General features: G+C 36.9%; 1 protein-coding gene and 1 pseudogene across 1 annotated transcript in view; one reads left to right on the top strand and one right to left on the bottom strand.

Moving 5' to 3' along the window:
• The window catches only part of LOC135226535 (alpha-mannosidase 2-like), a gene marked incomplete in the record, with an annotated part of 784,965 nt that overhangs the window by 358,164 nt on the left and 404,921 nt on the right, over window positions 1–21,880 (top strand). The window contains 1 exon segment of the mRNA XM_064266188.1: window positions 14,241–17,289. Coding sequence (XP_064122258.1) covers window positions 16,957–17,289 — 333 coding nt within the window.
• LOC135226246 (uncharacterized) lies at window positions 10,947–12,794 on the bottom strand (annotated as a pseudogene).

Genomic DNA, 21,880 nt, shown 5'->3' with positions numbered 1-21,880 from the left:
ACTTTGTTAAGGTCTCTTTGTAGAGCGAGAGAGAGAGAGAATCTGAAGTAAGAAAAATGATTGTATTGTATTTGTGTGAGAAAATATCTATTATATTTGTGTGTGTGTGTTTGTGTGTTTCTATGGAAGACTGCAAATTCCGTATCAAGAACATATTTATTTCTTTGTGCTTTATCTATTGTTCGTACCCATTTTTTTTTTTTTCATATGGAATGTGATTTAAACTATCAGACCTTTTATTATGTGATCCACATGTTTTGTTTTGCCTAAGCCATGAGAGAGAGAGAGAGAGAGAGAGAGAGAGAGAGAGAGAGAGAGAGATTTTCTTTTTAAATACAAGTTACCTTGAAGGGGTTACCCCTATTCTCTCTGTTGTGCTGATAGCTTATATGACGCAATATAGCTTGATTTATTATGGGTTGGTTTTTTTTACCCACTAATATCAGTTTATTAAGAGTATTTATATTAGAAAAAATTTTCAAAATAAACGGGACGTGTTCATCTTCTTGAGAAAACCCCTTGAAAGGGATGAAAGCGTAAACTTGTGTGTGTGTGTCTGTATATATATATATATATATATATATATATATATATATATATATATATATATATATATACACGTTTACAATTTTATCCCTTTCAAGGAGTTTTCTCAAGAAGATGGACTCTTTCCCTTTATTTAAATTTTTTTTTGTAATTATATATACTCTTAATAAACTGGTATAGTAGGTAATATATATATATATATATATATATATATATATATATATATATATATATATATATTTATATATATATACTGTATGTATCTGTGAGATTTGTGCTTATGTTAATGTAAACTCGATACTACTTAGAAGAAGCTAACTCCCGCGTTATTTTTTCTGTTGGTAAATAAATGTTCTTTTCGCCATAAAATTATTCCTTGATTGAAAAGCGTCTTAGCCATAATTTTTGTGACTGAATGAGTGATCTGAATACATAATGACGCTTTCTATATGTTTGTTTATGTATGAGCATCCCCGCCATGTTTACGTAATCACTTGCGTGTTTGGTGGACAGATACTTCTCATATAAACAATTGGACGATTAGGTTATGCATATATATATAGAGAGAGAGAGAGGAGAGAGAATGAGAGATAGATCTACATAACATTTGCATCTGGTGGCTGTTGAGAATATTTGCGTAGTGGCAGAATAAAGTGAGAGGAACCAATTATAGTATGTAAATAAAGCCGATGAGATGGGAGTTAGGCTCATGCATGAAGCTCTGATGAAAGGAGATAGATAAAAGGAATCTCTTATGGAGAGAGAGAGAGAGAGAGAGAGAGAGAGAGAGAGAGAGAGAGAGAGAGAGAGAGAGAGAGAGCACCGGTGAGGAATCTAGGAAAAGGGTGGAAGGCAAGCGGGATTACTATGATCAGTAATACATAGGAGGAATTTTGAATATTTAGGAGAGAGAGAGAGATTTGTGCAAAACCATTTCGGGTGTCTTTGTACGGGTCCAGTATTTTATTAATCTTCAGTAGAAACGTAAGAACCAGGTTCGTGGTATTTCATTGTTGTCGTCAGCCTTGCAGGATCTGTTGTTTGAAGATGTAAATTTGGAAAATAAGTAACAAATTGGTGCAACTGGTATGGTTGCAGACGAATTATACTGTGTATTTCACACTGACTATTCGTAATATTAACTAAGATGTAGTATGTACGTCATGCGAACATTAATTAAGCAGAAATATGTTAACAAAAGAAAAAATAAGCATTTGGTTTATAACTAGACAGACGCCTTCGCTGAAGAGGTATGAAGGGATTAGAGTATATCATCATCATCATCATCATCATCATCAGCCGTTGCTAGAGTCCACTGCAGGAGAAAGGCCTCAGACATGTCCTTCCAGTCTCGTCTGTTTATGATCTGTGCCATTCTATACCTGCAAAATTTCTTGGCTCGTCAATCCATCGTCTTCTTTTCTTCCTTTCCTCTGCTTCGTTTGCAATCTCTAGGGACCTATTCTGTTACTCTTTTCGTCCATCTATTAATTATCGGACATTCTCATTATTTGTCCTGCCCACGTCCATTTCTTTTTCTTACTTGTTGTGAGAATAATATATATATATATATATATATATATATATATATATATATATATATATATATATATATATATTATATATATTATATATATCATGACATAATTATAAATATATAGATATATTATATATGTGTGTAGATATTATACTTAACTACAATACATAATAATATATATATATATATATATATATATATATATATATATATTTATATATATATATATATATATATATATATATATATATAGACGAGAGAGAGAGAGAGAGAGCGAGAGAGACCTTACAGACCTTACAGACCTTACATCTTGTTCGGGTTGCCCCAGGTCCCTCAGTGTGAGGCACCTCTAATGTCTACCAGAGAGTTGCTAGTACATCTTCCGGTATATTTTGCATCTTCCAATCTTGGATGGTCTGGGATGCAGTTTAGATATTTGTCGAGTTTATTCTTAAACACATCTACGCTCACTCCTGATATATTCCTCAGATGAGCTGGCAACGCATTGAATAGACGCTGCATTATCGATGCTGGTGCGTAGTGGATTAATGTCCTGTGTGCTTTCCTTATTTTTCCTGGTATAGTTTTGGGCACTATTAATCTACCTCTGCTTGCTCTTTCTGATATTTTTAGTTCCATGATATTTTCTGCTATTCCCTCTATCTGTTTCCATGCCTGAATTATCATGTAGCGTTTCTTCTCCTTTCTAGACTATATAATTTTAAGAATTGTAGTCTTTCCCAGTAGTCTAGGGTCCTTAACTTCTTCTATTCTAGCTGTAAAGGACCTTGTACATCTCTATTGTGCAATATCCTTTTGATAGTGTGGGTACCATATCATATTGCAATATTCAAGTGGACTACGAACATATGTTTTATAAAGCATAATCAGTGTTCAGCTTTTCTTGTTTGAAGTGCCGTAAACAAAACATTCCCATTTTTGCTTTACATTTTGCCAACAGAGTTGCTATTTGATCATTGCATAACATGTTCCTATTCATCATCACACCAAGGTCTTTAACTGCTTCCTTATTTGTGATGGTCTCATTATTAGGTCCCTTATATGCATATAGCTTTCTTTCTCTGTCTCCATAATTTATTTGATTCAAATTTATCAGAGTTAAATACCATCCTATTTACCTCTGCCCAAATCATTATACTTTGTTAAGGTCTCTTTGTAGAGCGTTCCTATCTTCATCACAAGTAATTTCTCTACTTATTCTTGTGTCATCTGCGAAACTACTCACTACCGAAATCCTTCACATTATTGTCTATGTCTTCAATCATAATAACAAACAGTATTGCAGCTAACCACCGTACCGTGCGGCACACCGGATTACCTTGACTTCATCCGATTTCTCGTCGTTTGCAATAAACTATCTGTTTTTCCTGGTGTGTAAAAATTCTTTTAACCATCTTCCTACTTTATCCACGATATTGTGTTAATTTTTCTAATTTTCTTCGCTAATAATATTATGGTTCTACTTTATCAAAAGCTTTTGCAAAGTCTAAATAAACCACATCTGTTTCATTCCGCTTTTCATATTTTTGAATATGTTCTCACGGTGGGGACTAACAGTTGGGTTTGTGTACTTTTTCCGGGTACGCAACCATGTTGTCCTTATTAAACAAATTATTTTTTATTAAATGTTTCATAATATTTTTCTTCATTACCCTTTCATACACTTTCATAAACTATGTGATGTTAGACTCACAGGCTATAATTACTTGCCTCTAGTCTTGATCCACTTTTGAAAGTAGGGGTAATATATGCTAATTTATGCTCATCATAAATCTTGCCTGTATCTACACTTTGTCTTAATAATATTGCAAGTGGCTTTGCGTAGAATGGAACTACTTTCTTTAACAAAATAGCAGGAATTCCATCAGGCCCTGCAGCAGCTCCATTTTTAATTTCATTAATAGCCTGCACAATATCAGCTTCATTAATATCTATGTCAGCTAAATATTCACTATTTTCATTCTCCCTTACTTCTATATCATTATCTTCATTATCTATTCTAGGGGTGTTTCCCTCTCTTATATCGTTTCTGCCAGTATGTTTGCAAATTTTCCTTTTTTTTTTTTTTTTTTCATTCGTTAATCTCCCTTCAATTCTCAGAGGGCCTATTTCTATTCTTCTTTTACTTCATCTTCTTCGCATATGAGTATAATAGCTTGGGGTTTTGCTTGATATTTATAGGGCTTTTTTCTCCAAGTTCCCGTTTTTTTCATTTTCTTTTGATTGTATAACTTTTTGTTCTGCATTTTTCTATCTTACTTTTTAGTTCTATAACTTTCCATGCATTTTTTTCTTTTGCAAGACCTTTTTTCCACTTTCTGATTTTCTGGAACAAGATCCTTCTGTCTCTTGGTATGCATGAATGATGTTTACTTTTCTTCTTCGGTATATATTTTTCCACTATTTTCTCCAATATTTTATATAATATCTCCGTATTTACCCTTATGTCATCACTTACGAAAATGTTATCCCAATCTTTGTTTAATTTCTTCATTAATTTCTGACCATTTTATATTTTACTGTAGAAGTTGTATTTTCCATATCCTTCCCACTTTTTCATTTCTTGCTTATCTCTATTTTCACTTGCTTTGGAATGAACTGTTAATTCTATGACATTATGGTCTTGAAATATTCGCATTATAAACTATTATTTCTTTAACATAATTCATCTCGTTCACAAATACTAGGTCTAAAGTATTTTCCTTTCTTGTTGGCAGGTGATTTATTTGTTGAATGTTGTATTCTAGTAGCATATCTAATAGCTTTTCAAATTGCCTCTTATCTTCTGCACTACTATTACTCTCTTTTTTATATGTATAAGTACAACCACAATCTCCTATTCGTTCTTTCCATTCTACGAAAGGAAAGTTGAAGTCACAGATAGGAGAATAGTCCAGTCCTTGTGATTTCTACATATATCATCCAATTTTTCAATTATTAAGTCAAACTCTTTAGTATTAGGAGGTCTATATATTACTATGTTCAATCAATTTTCAGATTCAAATTCTACGCTATTAGTTCACATTCTGAGTTACTATATTTCTCATATATTTTTCCTTGTTTTTTGTCTTTCCCATATATTGCGGTTCCCCCTTGATTCCTATTTTTTCTATCTGATCTATAAGTTTGGAACCCTTTTATTTGATCATCATTCCCAGTTCTTCTTGGGAATACCAGGTTTCACTTATTATTATTCATTATATCTATTTTCTTTTCATTTTGGTTGGGTTAGTTCTTCTAAGTACTCTATTTTTCTTTTTGAGTTACTCGTAACTAAACCCTGCGCATTTCATCACTATGATGGTTGCGTGTTTTCCCCCTCTCCTTCATTTAATACTGGTAGTAATAAGGATCTTTCCCATGTCTCTTTCCTGTTCTGGTATGTTCGTTTCACATTTCAGTCTGACATTAAAAAATCCAACTTTTTTTCCATAATATTTGATCTTCCTTCATCATAATTATTCATTTTGTGTCTGAATCTTAACCTCTGCAATTTTCCTTTTCTTTTAAACTTCCTCTGCAATATCCTCTTGCATAATAAATACAGTTATTATCTCTTTGAGGTAGAATTTCGGAGCTGATGCTTTGAAATTTTTGCTGACACCTCTGCAATATCTCATTGGTGGTTTGCTTTTCTCTTTTACCTGATATTCTTGATTTCTCTCTTTATTTGTTTCTTTCTTATTTTGGATTTTATTACTTGGTTGGTTATTTATTTGATTATGATTCATGGCTACAGGGTGCATATATTTGCATTTTTTGTCGAACTTACATCCTTTTCCTTCTTTTAGGTTTTACATATTTTTGGATGCAGATCTCTGCAATCATCCCCATATCCATCTAAGTATGCACATTTTACCATATATTTCATAGTTTTGACATATCTTAGGATGTTTGTAGTAACATCTTTCTCCAAATCTGCAATTCCCTCTTTTCCAAAAGGTTGCAGATTTTGTCTTTCTTGTCTATTTTTTCCTCTTTCCGTCATTGTATAGATCTGGGTAGAGCCTCTTCGGGATTTGCTTTTCTGTTGTCATATCGTAATTTATTTCTTCGTAGGTATGCTGCTTTATTGCCTCATATGTAGTATCAATGAGTATCTCTGCATCCATACTTTATCTTGTTCGTTGTTTTCCTTATTTTTTTCTGTCATTTCATTTTTTGTTTACTTCTCTTCTGTTTCTCTTCCTTTTTCTTTTCTTCTTCTTCTCTTCTTCTTATTCTTTCATCCTCAACTATTTGTACATTCAATCGTGATTTAATAACATTGTCTATCCATGATAGACATGTTGAACAAAAAAAATTCTTGTATCTTTTCTCAAAATCTTGTATTACCTCAGCACACTGTGGATGGGTCGGAATGTTGCATGCAGCACATTTTTCTGATTAGGTTTTTGTGGATTGACTATGCTATACCAAACCTTACACAGTTTGCATGCTTTTGGCATTCTTTTTCCTAATGCATCAATTAGGATATTCACAAGATTCACCTTATTCATTTTCTTTGTCGGAATATGTTGGTTTATGTATATTTTCTTTATGAGTCTCTTGACCACTTGGATTTTATTTGGAACTACCCAGATCTATACAATGACGGGAAAGAGGGAAAAAATAGACAAGAAAGACAAAATCTGCAACCTTTTGAAAAGAGGGAATTGCAGATTGGAGAAAGATGTTACTACAAACATCCTAAGATAGAGAGAGAGAGAGAGAGAGAGGAGAGAGAGAGAGAGAGAGGGAGAGAAAGAGAGATAGAGAGGATACCTATAAAATATCTTTTGATGGACGTAGAGAATTCTAGCTTGGCTGAAAAACATCGAGAAATGTGCCCGTACTTCAGGCATAAGGAGATTTATTCTGTTGTGAGCTACTGGTGCCCTCAGATCTCTGCAGCAGCTGTCTCCCTTTTGTGACAAGTGTTTTTCGAAGGATTTGTATTCTGGCACTTGCTTCTAGTGGACCCATTCGTCTTGAGAGTCAAGATGTATGTGCAAAACAATGCAACTACCCTCTATGGTGTAGAATTGTAAACGTTCTATCTAAAGTGTCAGGAATTTTGTCGTGAAATAAAATATTTTTTCATTATTATTATTATTATTTTTATTTTTATTTTTTAGTTATTAATTATTATTATTATTATTATTATTATTATTATATTATTATTATTATTATTATTATTATTATTATTATTATTTTCTTTCGTTTTTGCTCAATCACAGTCATCCTATTCGACTGGGCGGTTTTTATAGTAAAGGGTGACGGTTTGCATCCTGCCTCCTTAGAACTCCATCACTTTTCTTATTATGTGCGCTGTTTCTAGCCAGCGCACTCTTCTGCATGAGTCCTGGAGCTGCTTCGGAATCTAGTGTTTTTCTAGTTCCTTTCAGGGATCTTGGGCATCTTGCTTAGTGGACCTATGATTATGGGTACAATTTCCACTGGCATATCCCGTATCCTTCTTATGTATTTACTTTCTTCTTTCTTATATACTCTGGTCGTCCCTTGGTATTGTGACGTCAATGAGTGACTAATTTTTACTATTATTATTTTAATACGTACAATAAAAAGTCTAAATTTTTTCCTTTTCTTCCATTCAAGCTTCTACGTTTTGTAATGTAAACTTGGCTATTTGGGAAACAATAGACTTAGATTTATATATATATATATATATATATATACTATATATATATATATATATAGATATATATATGTGTGTGTGTGTGTGTGTGTGTGTGTGTGTGTGTGTGTGTGTCGTGCGCGCCCGTGAATTTTTGACTTGCATACTCTCTGACTCTGTCAATGTGTATTATGCGTATTTATTGTGACGCTTTATGTAGGTTTGCGTCATTTTCGTAATCAAACTAATGCTGCACCTTATTTATTTATTTGTTTTTTTTTTTTTGGGGGGGGGGGGTTGGTAAATGGTTGGAAGTAAACCCTGAGAGATTATGAACTTTTTTTTTTATCCGCAATCAGTATAAAAAACATACGTGTTTAGCTCATGCGATTTTAAATACTTATCACATTATGTAGGTCTGCAAAAACAGTAGGGGTATTGAAACCCTGTTTAAGAATAGAGTTAAAAATAAAGTACCGAGCCTTTCTTATACTTGCAACAGACATTGGCTGCCTGGTGTCATTCACATTAATATCCTAGAACTAATAGACCGAATAGGATGATTATATATACATATATTATATATATATATATACTATATATATATATATATATATATATATATATATGTATGTACATATACATATATACACATAGAGAGAGAGAGAGAGAGAGAGAGAGAGAGAGAGAGAGGAGAGAGATAACATCGCACATCCCTTCGTGGGCTGTTTTGCTTCTTTCTCTCAGGGTTTAGACTGTAGGCCATTTTATCCTGGGAAAAATATTAAAACATTATTCCAGCTGGGTGCTGCCGCTAATGCTATCGACATTGCTAATCTTTGCGCCAGCTGCGCTGCTCTCTTTCTCTCTCTCTCTCTCTCTCTCTCTCTCTCTCTCTCTCTCTCTCTCTCTCCTGACGCTTTCCCCTTTCGGGCTTCTGTTGTGCGTGCGTTTATTGTTTACTTAATATAAATACCATTTATTTATGCTATACAAATATTAAGTGTGTGTGTATATATATATATATATAGATATATATATATATATGGTTGTGTGTGTGTGTGTGGTGTGTATTATTTTATATTTCAAATGCTATATTTTCCGTTAGCTTCGTCTTTGGTTTAGTGGTGTTGATAAATACCTTGCCTAAATCTCTGGATTTGAAAATCTACGGCTCCGTACTTCCAAATTTGAGTAACAATGAATGGAAATCTTTTTAGGATAAATGATTTTATCACTGAAATATGCTGGGAGGGGGGGGGGGGGAGGGGGTAGAACTCATAAATAAAGTATTGTATTATTGAATTCTTGTTTGTGTTCTTCTAATTTTCAAGAATATAAATATATTATATATATTATATATATATATATAGATGTGGTGTGGTGTGTGATCTGTTGGTGTGTGTGTGTTTGGTGGTGTTGTGTATGTCTGTGATATATACATTACAATTGCTTATGTGTCTAGTAAAAAGTGACCAGTATTCACACACACACACACACACACACACACACACACATATATATATATATTATATATTATATATATATATATATATAATATTATATTATATAATATATATATAAGTTCTGTGATGAGTGTTATTTATGTTTAATTTTGAATTTTTCATTCAGATCTGAGTTAGAGTTTACAGTGGTATTGCCATACTAGTTTTGTGTTTACTGGTGTTATTCTTGAAAAGTTCCATTGTTTAATGTGATGGTTGTGAGACTTTCAGAGAATTCCTCTGGGCTTCTGGTGTAAACTGCAACGCACTCGCCTCGCTAAAAACACTCAAAAGAAGTTTCGGGCCAGGCAGCGTGACTGCATATTGTTGTGTCTCTATTTGACCTACTAACGTTTCCAGAGGCCGTGTAATAGTGTTTTTTTAAAATAACTCCTAAAATAACTGATGGATTTCCATGATATCAAAGCAGGGAGCGCTTCATACAATGGCCTAATTTTGGGAAATACTGTGCATTGCCAATTACGTTTCATTAACTTATTTACTTAAGAAAATGAGGCTAAAGCCAGTCTTAGCCACCACCCACACATTCGCAAAAGTGATGACGTCCCTCAGTGACGTTGGTATAACGTTTCTTCCCCTGTACCTACCATCCCCCGAATTTAAACGCCTGTTTAACTCCATAGATAAATGTCATATGACCTACCCCAAGCAATACGAAATTCTTTGTCAGTAAAAGTTCAGAATATCTGGTAATGTGATTCATAACTTTAGACTTTACCTAAACACACGACCAACCTTTTATATCTTACCCACTCACTTACATTGAAGATCAAGAATGAGACTTATGACAGGAGACGAAAGAAGCCATGCTAACCCTACACTTTGCACTTCAAGCGAGTGTTGGTAAAGCAATAGAAATATAGATTTCTTTAGGTTAAAGCCGTAGGACTCATTCTTCCATACAACAACAAGGTTTACTCGATACATCAATTGCCAGGAAGAAAATGACAGAGAGCATTGTTTGATATAATATCATATGAATTTCACCAGAGAGTAGCTTGAATTCCTTAGAAGGTAGACTTCTAAAAGATGTTTCATATAAGGGCATTGACATCGGCCATTTTATAAATTTTGAAATCATATATATATATATATATATATATATATATGTATATATATATATATATCATATATATATATATATATATATATATATATATATATATATATATATTATATATATATATATATATATATATATATGTGTGTGTGTTCATACAATACATAAGATTTATTATATTTCAACTTTTAGTTTTATATATTTATTTACGTTATAAGTATCAGTACGTATTTCTGTTACTTAAAAGGTATGTGACAAATATCATTGCGACTTTGTCACTGGAATTATACCAGACTTCAATTAATAAACCAATCAACCTTACTTTGAGAAATCTATTGACATTGTCTACATGCCAAGCTGATATACTCGTATCAAAGTATTCATTAGCTTTGCTTTTCCAAAATAATGCTATCACCAATTGCTGGAAAGCATAGATATATGAGGAATGAAAAAAAAAAACAAGAAATGGACACTTATACATTTTACTCATCATCAGTCTCAAGGGAAAGATCGTTTTCCTCGTCACTATCAATGTTGATGATGACCGGATCTATACTGTCTTGAATATTATCTGAAAGCCAGTAATCATCTTCAAAATATCTTGATCTCCTGACAGCGCCAGCCCACTCGTCTCCCCTGTTACAGCAAGCCTGGCCTCCCTTCAAGCCTGGCAAAGAGATCAGCACGGGTAAACCGCTGCATCGAGGAGCGCACCTGTCGTTTCATACAGCCCCACACCTGCTCGATGGCGTTGAGCTCAGGATGGGCAGGGGGCAAGCGAACCACTTCATGGCCCCATTCACGGATTATATTATCCACAATGTAAACTGGTTTCGGCCGGTTGCCCCTGCATATCTTTAGGAGCTCAGGGCGTGTTGCGTGAGCTGTATACTGTGTTTTTCGAGACCTGAGCCAGTTAACCAAATCCTCCTTTTTTGTAGCTGTTGTTGGGCATCGGCTATCTCCTGTCAATTGGCTATGGTATGGGGCGTTGTCTAGCACCAGCACCGAAGGATCCTAATGCGACGGCAGGAGCTGTGATGTTAGCCACCGAATAAATATCTCTGAATTCATTTCTCCATGGTAGTCGCCGGTTTTATTTTTCGCAGGGAAGCATAAAAATGAATTTTCTACAAAACCTTTAGCTGTACCACCTGCTACCACCACAAACCTCTCTCCTTCTCCTGGTGGCACCTGCCGGCTGTAGGTGGCACTGGTGACAGATTGAGAGGTGTCCACCCACTCTGCTATGTTGCATTCTCGTCGTAAAAACCACGTCTCATCGACATACACTACTTCTCTTCCTTCATCACGATGTTGTTGGAGGGATCGTAGAGCATCAACTCGGCGGCAAACGACGTCCAAAGTTTCTTTCCTTAGGTACATTTCCCGCTGGGAAGTTTTGTACTGGAAACCCATGTTATGGAGGATTCGCCATACTGCCTTCTCAGATGTTTCTTCAGGAATGATATTTAGCATTTTAAGTTCTTCCGCTAAAGTGGCAATAGTGAAAAATCGCTTAGCAGCAAACATGCTGTGCACATGTCTCCTCTCCTAATGGAACCAACGGTGAAGCTGTCAAAGACCAGAGGCGACGTATTTGATGATGCAGGTGGTGTTTCAGGTGGATGAGAATTCTTTCCACGGCTCACCAACACTCGGACAGCGTTCGGAGTCATCCCCATAGCATCAGCAACTCGTTCACATGGCCTGTAGGAAAAAAAATACATTTAAATAAACATATATATATATATATATATATATATATATATTATATTATATATATATATATATATATATATATATATATATATATATATATATGGCTAGCAGTATATTGCAATATATCATGTACTATATTAAAGTCATACTTTTCTTAGCGATTTATACTAATTTTCAGGCGGTTTCTTTCTTTCTCTCTGTTGTAAATGGTGAAGAGTTTCAGCGCAATTGTAGTTTTGCAATGGCGAGGACAAAGTAACATATTTGCCATGACTAAAGTCGAATCTATATGAAATAGTTCAGAGCTACTACTACAACTGCTGCCGATGATTACCTTGGATGTACTAAAAGGGCTCTGAGGTAGGAGTCGAAGTCGGTGAAATTATTTCTGAATCCTGCTCCAGTCTTGCCCCAATAACATCATTCCAAATATAAAACTCTCTCAAGGAAAAAAATTGTTTTCTATTTCTACTAAAGTTTTTATTTTATTTTATTTTTTTTATTTTTTTTTTTTTAGTCGCAAATCTAAAATTTGTAGGAGTCCGAGTAGAATATCTCTCAGTGCGATTCCACAGCCCTGTTTTAAACCTCTTCTATTATGTTCGATAATTTGTGTTAACCATCTAATCATTATCTACCACCATAAAACATTTTATTGCTCTTCCGGCTCATTTTATATGTGCAGTACACAGTCTTTCCTAACAGGGATTTACTCGGTAGCCTAATAACAATGGGAATGAAGGAAAGAAGGCAAGAAGGAAGGGGGGGGGGGGGCGGCTACTAGGATAGCCATAGGTGTAAACACCGAAGGAGGGTTGGGGAAACCTCTGCGTCACAGTTACGTGATTAAGTACCACTTCTTCGAAACGCTCTGAAGGAGGGGAAGAAGTTCCTCTTTTTTCTAAGAGTAAACGGCTTAATTAAGCACATCTGTCAATTCATTGTACCACCAAAAATTAGGCCAATGTTTGAAACATTCATTGCTGTAGTTTCATGGAAATTCATAAGCCGGTTTGTTAGATATTTGGGAAAAACACTATTACACGGCCTCTGGAAACGATAGTAAGTGGTGAATAAGGTCCTGGCAGCTGTCGATTATTCATGGGTCCTAGACCTGAAGGTGATGATAAATAGAAAAACGATATATAAAGACAGTAATTGTTGACCATTACTTCTTGGGAATATTAACTAGTATATGGAAATAGAAACCCACTAGATTACCGAGTATAACTTCTTTACTTGTAAGTGTTTACATAGCATTTGCGTTTTAAATCAAATATAATGTTAATTCTTACAAGTAAACAAGTTGTACTCAGTAATCTTGTGGGTTTCTTTTCCCATCTGCAGAAGAAAACTGAAAGTTATCGTTTTGTTCATGAACTGGCATATCAGAATTTAAAAACTATAGCCCCTCGACAAGGCTATTCTTACCAATGACATTCTCTCTCTCTCTCTCTCTCTCTCTCTCTCTCTCTCTCTCTCAAAAAAGTACACAGTTTCTCGTGGTATTGTGAGGTATCATTACTGGACGCATTATCAATCACATTCTCTCTCTCTCTCTCTCTCTCTCTCTCTCTCTCTCTCTCTCTCTCTCTCTCTCTCTCTCAAACGTGCACACAGTTTCTCGTGGTATTGTGAGGTATCATTACTTGACGCAGTATGAAGCTGGTCATGTTACATTGTTATTTATATTTGTATTTTTTGTCCACACGAAACTGTTCTATTTGGATGTCTCCCCCAATTAATTCTGAAGTTCTCTGAGCTCTGTAATAGCTTTGTATCTTAAACTAGTGAACGTGACTATCTCACAGCTTCGTCCTCTCTCTAATGATCTCACTTGCTAACTTACCACTTTGATGGAGGCTTAACACGCGCGCGCGCGCGCAACACACACCTATATATATATTATATATATATATATATATATATATATATATATATATATATATATATATATATATTGTTAATATATAATCATTATCATGGTATATTGTTAAAATTATGTTAAGACATTAATGCACCGTGTTCCAGTTGCCAAATTGATTTCTGTATTTATGATATAACCATATATGCCAGTTATTAATATTGTACCTGCATTATTTTTCCAAACATTTCCAGATACAAATCAAGATGTAGGAATGTTCCAGATTCTGACCTTTTCACCTGTTCATGTAATTAATTGGTGTTTTTTTTTTTTTCTCTCGTTTCCAGGTGTGAACTCTGCTGCAGGAGTCGAGAGAGCGAGAGAGAGCGCCCCTGAGTCTCTTCTGTGAAGGGTCTGATTGACAGGGGCCCCGAATACTACGCGAGAAAGCGAAAGAGAAAGTCAGAGAGCGAAGGAAGTGTGTTTTGGAAGGACATCCCTCAAGGAGCAACTCACGTCCTCGAGCCTTTTGCGAAAAAGAGAGAAGGCAAAAAAAAAAAGGATTGCAGCTTCTCCCTTTATTCGTGTCGGTTTTTGCGAGACTCAATGAATGGAAAGTTCGTGGAAGAAGCCCATCGTCGACGACAGTTTGTGAGACACCTCCATCCTCAAAACGTAAACACACACACCCAGCCGGGTTCATTCGACCCTCTTTCGACTCGACATCGACACCTGCTGTGGCGATATCCCACCGCCCGGACAAAGTGCCCAGTTGTCATCGGCAAGCTGTAAATTGAGTGTGCCAGAAATTATTATTGCTCTTAGTGTTCCGTTGAAAGCCAGTACTAGTGCTGCTCGGCGCCTCGCCTCAAATTAAAAGAGAAAACGAATACGTATATAAAATTTTTCTAAATTACAACTCCTCGCCGAGGTTTCCTTTTCCACGAAAGTATTGTTTGTATCATCGAAACACAGTATTATCTCACCTTCGTTCTGTCTGCTCCCCTTTTGAGGTCACGTCCGTATGACGGCCAAAGAAGATTTCCAGACGCGTAACAGTTCGTCCTCGAGGAGAAAGTCAGTCTCGTGAAAGAGAAGAAGAAGAAGAAAAGAAATGATAATCCATCGCTGTGTCGGCATTCTTGTGGCGGCGTGACTTAGCTCAAGTCGAATGGTGGCCTACTCGAGTCAGAACATTTCGATGTTATTGTTAGATTAGCACTGGTTTTTATTATCCTATTCAATGTTGATCGATTGATGCATATATATAATAAATATATAAATCTATATTTAGTCTAATACATAGAAAATTTACTTTCTTCGGTCTGGTTTATATAAACGTAGATTCTTGTGTATATATATTATTATAACCTTAGGCATACGGAGATATATCGATGCAAGAAGTGGAGGATAGAGAGAGAGGGAGAAAGATATCATGGTCTAGATAGTATTATCTTTATATTACAACTCATCCGTTTGGTCTCCTCGTCCCAAAGATATGTCCTCAGTATCTGTGATATGCAAACCAAATCGAGGAGATTTTTCTTAACAAAAAAAGAATAAATAAGTTAAATAAGTTTGGCTGCCCCTGAACATTATAGTATTTTGTGTGTGTGTACGTGAAGTTCTTCATCGACGTGTAGGGGAGAGGCGTTAGCTAATCAGGAAGAGACCTACGTAGAAGTTCACCCTCGGGAGAACTGTGATTCACCAACTTGGACAGCCGAGTGACTAGTGACTGAGATATGAAAACACAAGCGAGTGAGATTGTTTATTTCCAATTGTGATCTGCCGCCATCGAAGATTCTGAATCGTGTTTCCTTCAGAACTAGGGTTACTTTGTTAGTGCAAAAGTGCAAGAGAGATAAAAAAAAACCGATTATTATTTTGTATCACAGTGTTGCTGTTTTCGAACTTTTTTGAGAAGATAATCGTAAGTGTTATTTTGTAGCCTCTTAGTTTGAACTTAGAAATATATATATAAATATATAATAAGTGATATTTTCGTATTATATTCTTTGGTATTTAAATAGATTAGACGTAGACATTGCAAGTGGAAAGTATTTCGGTCAGCGCAATTAGACTTCACACAAAGAGTGAATTTCGTCGGACCTGGAAAACTATCTGCATCAGTGTAAAGTCTTTATATCTCTGTGTCTCTCTCTCTCACTCTTGAGTTTTTCAGCGGCGTCGAAGTCGTCGAGGGAGAAAAGGGGAAAGAAATAAAAAAAAGTGTAAGAGGATAAAAGGGAAGTTTGGCCGAGCGGCAAAGAAGAGGCACTTGCCGTCGCTCGTAAAGTGACGGTAGACCGGAGATAACAAAGTGACGCCGATCGAGCTTGTCAGTCACTCTAGTGGAAGGAGGCTTCCATCCTCCTCCTCATCCTCCTCCTACTCCTCCTACTACTCCTCCTCATTCTCCTCCTCCTCCTCCTGGATGAGTCCGAAAATTCCCACGCCCTTTTGACTCTTGGAGTGCGCTCCTAGATCCTCTCCTCCACTCCTGCTCCTGTTCATCGTCTTTTCTCGCTCCTTCCCTCTCTCTACCCCCCCCCTCACTCTCTCTCTCGCTCGCCTTCTTTTCCGTGTCATCGGCTTTCTTCTCCCATCCTTTGATGCGCCGCATCGATTTTAAGTAACATCTGACGTATTGGTGTGTCTGAGGAAGGAACACAAAAGGGCTTCAGTGTTAAAACTCAACCTTTGTGTATGAACTATTGATGTCCTGTAGAAGGAGGAGAAAAAGGGAAGCAAGTGTTGCGCAGCCCCTGAAGTAAGGTCCTTTGTCCGTAGGCATCGGATGAAAAAAATTCCTCTATTTTTTTAGTGATTCCTTATTCCGTAGTATTATATACTGCCGATACCAAGGACGTGTGCGGATTGCAGCGAGTTATTTGATTCGCGTCATAAAGGCACAGAAGAGCGCTCCCTTTTGTATTGGCAGTCCAGCAACGTCGCAGTTGGCCACTCGAGTGTCTGTCTATATCTTTCTCTCTCGCCTTTGAAAAAGTCGCTCCCCCAACCATCGTCAAAGTGACGTCATCGTCCAGCGACCCCGTCAGCATGGTGAAGATGGTGCCCCGTCGGGGGTGGCTCAGGTTGTCCTTCCTGGGCCTCCTGGCCGTCTGCGCCCTCGTGTACGTCTACTACTACTCCTCAGCCGCGGGTACTCCTCAGAGCCTGAAGGAGAAGCCGCAGGCCGATTCCCTAAGAGGCTCCGGGTCGGCGGCTGACAGGCGGGCCGAGAGACAGAGCGATGGGGGGTCGTCCTCCGTGGACGGGAGCGACCTGGGCTCCGGCGGGGGACAGGTGATCCCTTCGAGGGCTTGCCAGCCCATTTCGGCTCCCAAGACGGACGTCAACACAGTCGATCAGTTCCCCAAGTTCGAGTTTCAGGTCAGTTTCATAACAGCATTTTAATGGGTTCAAGCCAAGACCTCACCAACTTGAATGAGAATCTTCTCTCTCTCTCTCTCTCTCTCTCTCTCTCTCTCTCTCTCTCTCTCTCATATCTATTCCCTTGTTGAAATTTGTGATAAATATTTTTTTTTCAGAAAGAAGGTAAGTTTTTTTTTTCCGTTTTCAATGCATTTGCTTCTTGGATATAGCGTGTATTTATTTTGGCCACCTAAAATTTTTCAGTTTAATTAGAAAAATTTTACCACGTTCAGTATGGAATGCATGCACACACACACACACACACACACACACACACACACACACACACACACACTCTCTTATTCAAAATTGTTAAGACCATATTCAGCATATCAAGAGATACTTTGAAATGCTTTGAATTTCTTCCTTTCTTGATGTTGTTTTTGATATTCAGTATTCATTAGGCACACGTCAAGATAAACAGCTGCTGGGCATTCATTAGTGATGCTTATTTGGAAGTTGTTTTCAAGTAAAGGTAAATAATGAAAACTTAACTTTATGAGGATGCCAGTCAGATTATCGAGTCTGTATCCCGGGCTAATCTATTTATGAAGGTTGAATTGCGACTGGTGTAGAATGAAATAGTTTAGTATTTTATTATATACTGCGTCAAGGCGCTATGAACGATTCTTGTCGTAACAAATAATCTTAATAATTATAGTAAGAAGAATTCAAGGATGGAAATATTGATGTTTAGAAAAAAAAAAAACAGGTATGGGGTTATTGCATGTTGGAAGTATAATATCTAATAAAAGACAAAAGATTAACCTTCTAGGAAGTGCCTCAGTGGCGTGGTCGGTTTGGTCTTAGCCTGCCACCTCGGTGGCCGCGAGTTCGATTCTCGGGCATTCCACTGAGGCGTCAGAGATGTGTATATCTGGTGATAGAAGTTCACTCTCGACGTGGTTCGGCAGTCACGCAAAGCCGTTGGTCCCGTTGCTGAATAACCACTGGTTCCATGCAACGTAAAAGCACCATAAGTTAACCTACTGGATACTCATTAATTTATGAAGTCCAGCTACTGGACGGTATTGATTTGAGGCGCTATATTTAAAACTGATTTTGTACATTAAATCCACAACTTTGTTTTTCTTTGTTCATCAGTGGCAATAAATCTTCTCAAGTTCTGTTCTCATTTATCTCTTTATTAGTTTTAGAGTTTGTGATTTGTAGGTCATTAGTAGAAAGAACTAGCTATTTGACTGAAATGGAGAATAACACCGGAACTATTGTCTACTAATAAAATTTGGAAGACAAGGATGCTGCAGTCGAAATTATTGCAAGTACAACAAAGAAAATATTGAAATATTTCTTGTCACGTTCATTCCGTCGAAACCAGACTGGTTTTTTTTCTATATATCGCGTATAACTTCCGTCATCATATCTCGTGTATATTACTCCCGTTATCATATCTTTTGTATTACCTCTGTTATCATATGTTGTGTATATTACTTCCGTTATCATATCTCGTGTATATTACTTCCATTATCATATCTCGTGTATATCACTAGCGTAATCATATCTCGGATATATTACTTCCATTATCATATCTCGTGTATATTACTTCCGTTATCATATCTCGTGTATTACTTCCGTTATATCTCGTGTATATTACTTCCCTCCGTTGTTGTATTTCGTGTGTTAATTCCGTCATCATATCTCGTTTATAAATATTACTTCCGTTATCATATCTCGTTTGTATTACTTCTGTTGTCATATCTCGTTTATTACCTCTTTTGTCATATGTGGTGTATATTACTTTTTTCTGTTACATTATCTCGTTAATTATTCTCGTTATCATACTCGTGTATATTAACTTCCGCACATATCGTATATATTACTTCCGTTATCATATCTCGTGTATATTACTTCCGCTATCATATCTCGTATATATTACTTCCGTTATCATATCTCGTGCATTACTTCCGCTATGATTTCGGCATTGCCTGCGTTCCGAAGTTAAATGCGACACTGGCTGTTGTCATGGCCTTGAGAGAGAGAGAGAGAGAGAGAGAGAGAGAGAGAGAGAGAGAGAGAGAATCATTTTCATAAATGGAATCGTAGCGTCCTCAGGGAGACAACCAGCCTGGTCGGAAACCTCATTTCTGTGTACACGTATTTTCTCTGTTCTCTCCGGCCGAAAGGTTTTGTCGGGTCTGTATCTGCAACCCATCAGAGAGACAAAAGAATTAATTAAACTGTAATTAGCGTATCGTGCAGAGATGCTAATATTTTTGGTTGTTCCACTTGTTCATTAGCGTAGAGACGGGAGCAGTGCCATCATGATTGTTGATGCTCATTTTGTTTGACGAGCTGTTGTTTTTTCGAGGTTCTCATCCGATTAGATTTGTCATTCGGGGGTTGTGCCTCGCCTTTTCTTCTTCTTCTTCTTCTGCTTCTTCTTCTTCTTCTTCTTGTTTGAGTGTTTATCCCTGAAGGCCTGTCTAGATAGGAGACTAACCCCATACTATAGTAAATTCACATCAACCGTGCATTTGACGCTCCTGATTGGCTGTTGATAAGCCAATGGCAGGGCTGGAAGCTCTCAGTCTGTCTCGAGAGTTGGCATTGGCAGGATGTATGTTCCATCGCTCCTGAGGGATACGTCTTTCAAAAGTATCCCTCAGGAGAGGTGGAACATTCATCCTACCCATGTGAACTCTCGAGAGAGAGACTGAGAGTTTCCAGCCCTGCCATTGGCTTATCAACAGCCAATCAGAGGCGTCGCGAAGGACTGGCCTAGGCATCAAATGCACGGTTGATGTGAATCTAAATAAAGTTTTATTCACTGTGTTTTATCGCCGGAACTTGGTCAAGATAAGGACATAGAAACGATTCCTATCTCCCAGATTGTGTTTCCAGCCTCAAGGCCTCACTTATTTAAGGGGATCTAACCTCACTCTTAGTTCACTTGTACTCATTGTCTTGCTGTTCCTTATTTCTGATCAAAAGATGATAATCTAGCCATTTTTTCCTTAGAAATAAACGAGATGAAATCGATTTTTTTTTTACTTTCAAAGTCTTTGACGTCGACGTAAATTCTTTTTTTTTTACATTGTTCGTCAACATTGCACAGTTCTCAATATAAAAATGATCACAGCAGTGTCTTGGAATAGCTTCTCATTTCGCTGTGGTAATGTGGTGGTGCATTTATGTCCGATGTAAATGCACGACAACATTCATTACAGCGAAATGAGCAGCTTATTAAACAATGAGAAACCATGATCTAATGTGTCATCATTTTTCTCCAAAGAATCGTTCTAAGTCGAAAAAAACAAGATAGGATAAATAATTTAGATCAATGTCAAAGACTTTGAATGATTAAAGAATGAAAAACTAGGATCTAACGTGTCATAATTTTTATTCAAAGAATTGTTCAGAGTTGGAAAACAAGATAAGACAAATTATTTAGATAAACGTCAAAGATATTGAAAGTCCCCCCCCCCCCTTAAAAAAAAAAGACAAATTTCATTTCTTTTATTTCTATGGGGGAAAAATCAGACAAATCCTTTTATAGGGACTAGGGCAAGTTTTCATCTCTTTCTGTTGCTTATTGTTTCCTTGTTTGTGGGATTTTGTTTGTCAGTGGTCAGGGATAGGCTAAATTTGTTCATTAGGTATATGTATGCATTTATACATAAGCAGAGAACCCTGCTTAGTGTTCTGGATCGGAAGGAAAATTGTAACTTGTATTACTGGAAATTTCTCTCTCTCTCTCTCTCTCTCTCTCTCTCTCTCTCTCTCTCTCTGACCAATGTATGGCGCAAATTGAATTCATGTACATAATTTCTCCCCGTATGTTAATATTGCTATTAAAAGTCATTAATCATCTGAGATGTGAAAAAAAAATAGCAAAATATAAAAACCAAAAATGTTTCAGTAGAACGAAAAAAAAAAAAGCAGATTCGATTCCAAGTGTCGGAGCTCCCGAATTAGCCTCAATCATTAAATTCAATTTATGCAGATTAAAGCCTAAAGCCTTTTGTTACTTGAGTGGACGAATTTTCCCCGCTCCCCGCCCCACTTATTTAACCAAAAAGGGGGAAGGGGTTGGGAGGGGGAACGAATTTTGGGCGACGTGCGACTCCAGAAGTAGTAGTAGTATTAGTAGTAGTAGTAGTAGTAGTAGTAGTAGTAGTAGTAGTGGTGGTGGTGAGCGGCGCGTCGTAAACCAAGGCGACTCATAAATAGATGAGAGTTTTAGTAATCCCTCTCATGCATATATTCGCCGCTCAAAGGAGCGCCTCGCTCTGCAATGTGCTTTTGAAAACACCACGACCGCCATTACGTTTAATTATGCCCTGTTTTTACGGGGTAGATGAAAGCAGGCAGTAAGAGATGGCGCTTGTGTGGGGTAGGTGGAAGATAGGTGGGGAGATTCCGGGTTGGTCTGGGGGAGGGAGAAGCGGGGGAGGGGCGTTAGTAGACCAAGTAGGGTTCTTGAGCGGCCTCTTTCAAGTTCGAGGGTTCCCTGGCCAGGTCGAGATTTAATGGGAGACCTTTGTAAATAGAACTTAAATGGAATCCTAACTTCTTTTAAAGGAGTAAC

The sequence above is a fragment of the Macrobrachium nipponense genome, chromosome 14 (assembly GCF_015104395.2).
Source record: "Macrobrachium nipponense isolate FS-2020 chromosome 14, ASM1510439v2, whole genome shotgun sequence".
In the NCBI taxonomy this organism is placed as follows: domain Eukaryota; kingdom Metazoa; phylum Arthropoda; class Malacostraca; order Decapoda; family Palaemonidae; genus Macrobrachium; species Macrobrachium nipponense.
Note: the sequence above shows the minus strand (reverse complement) of the source record. Positions and strands in the feature narration are given on the sequence as shown.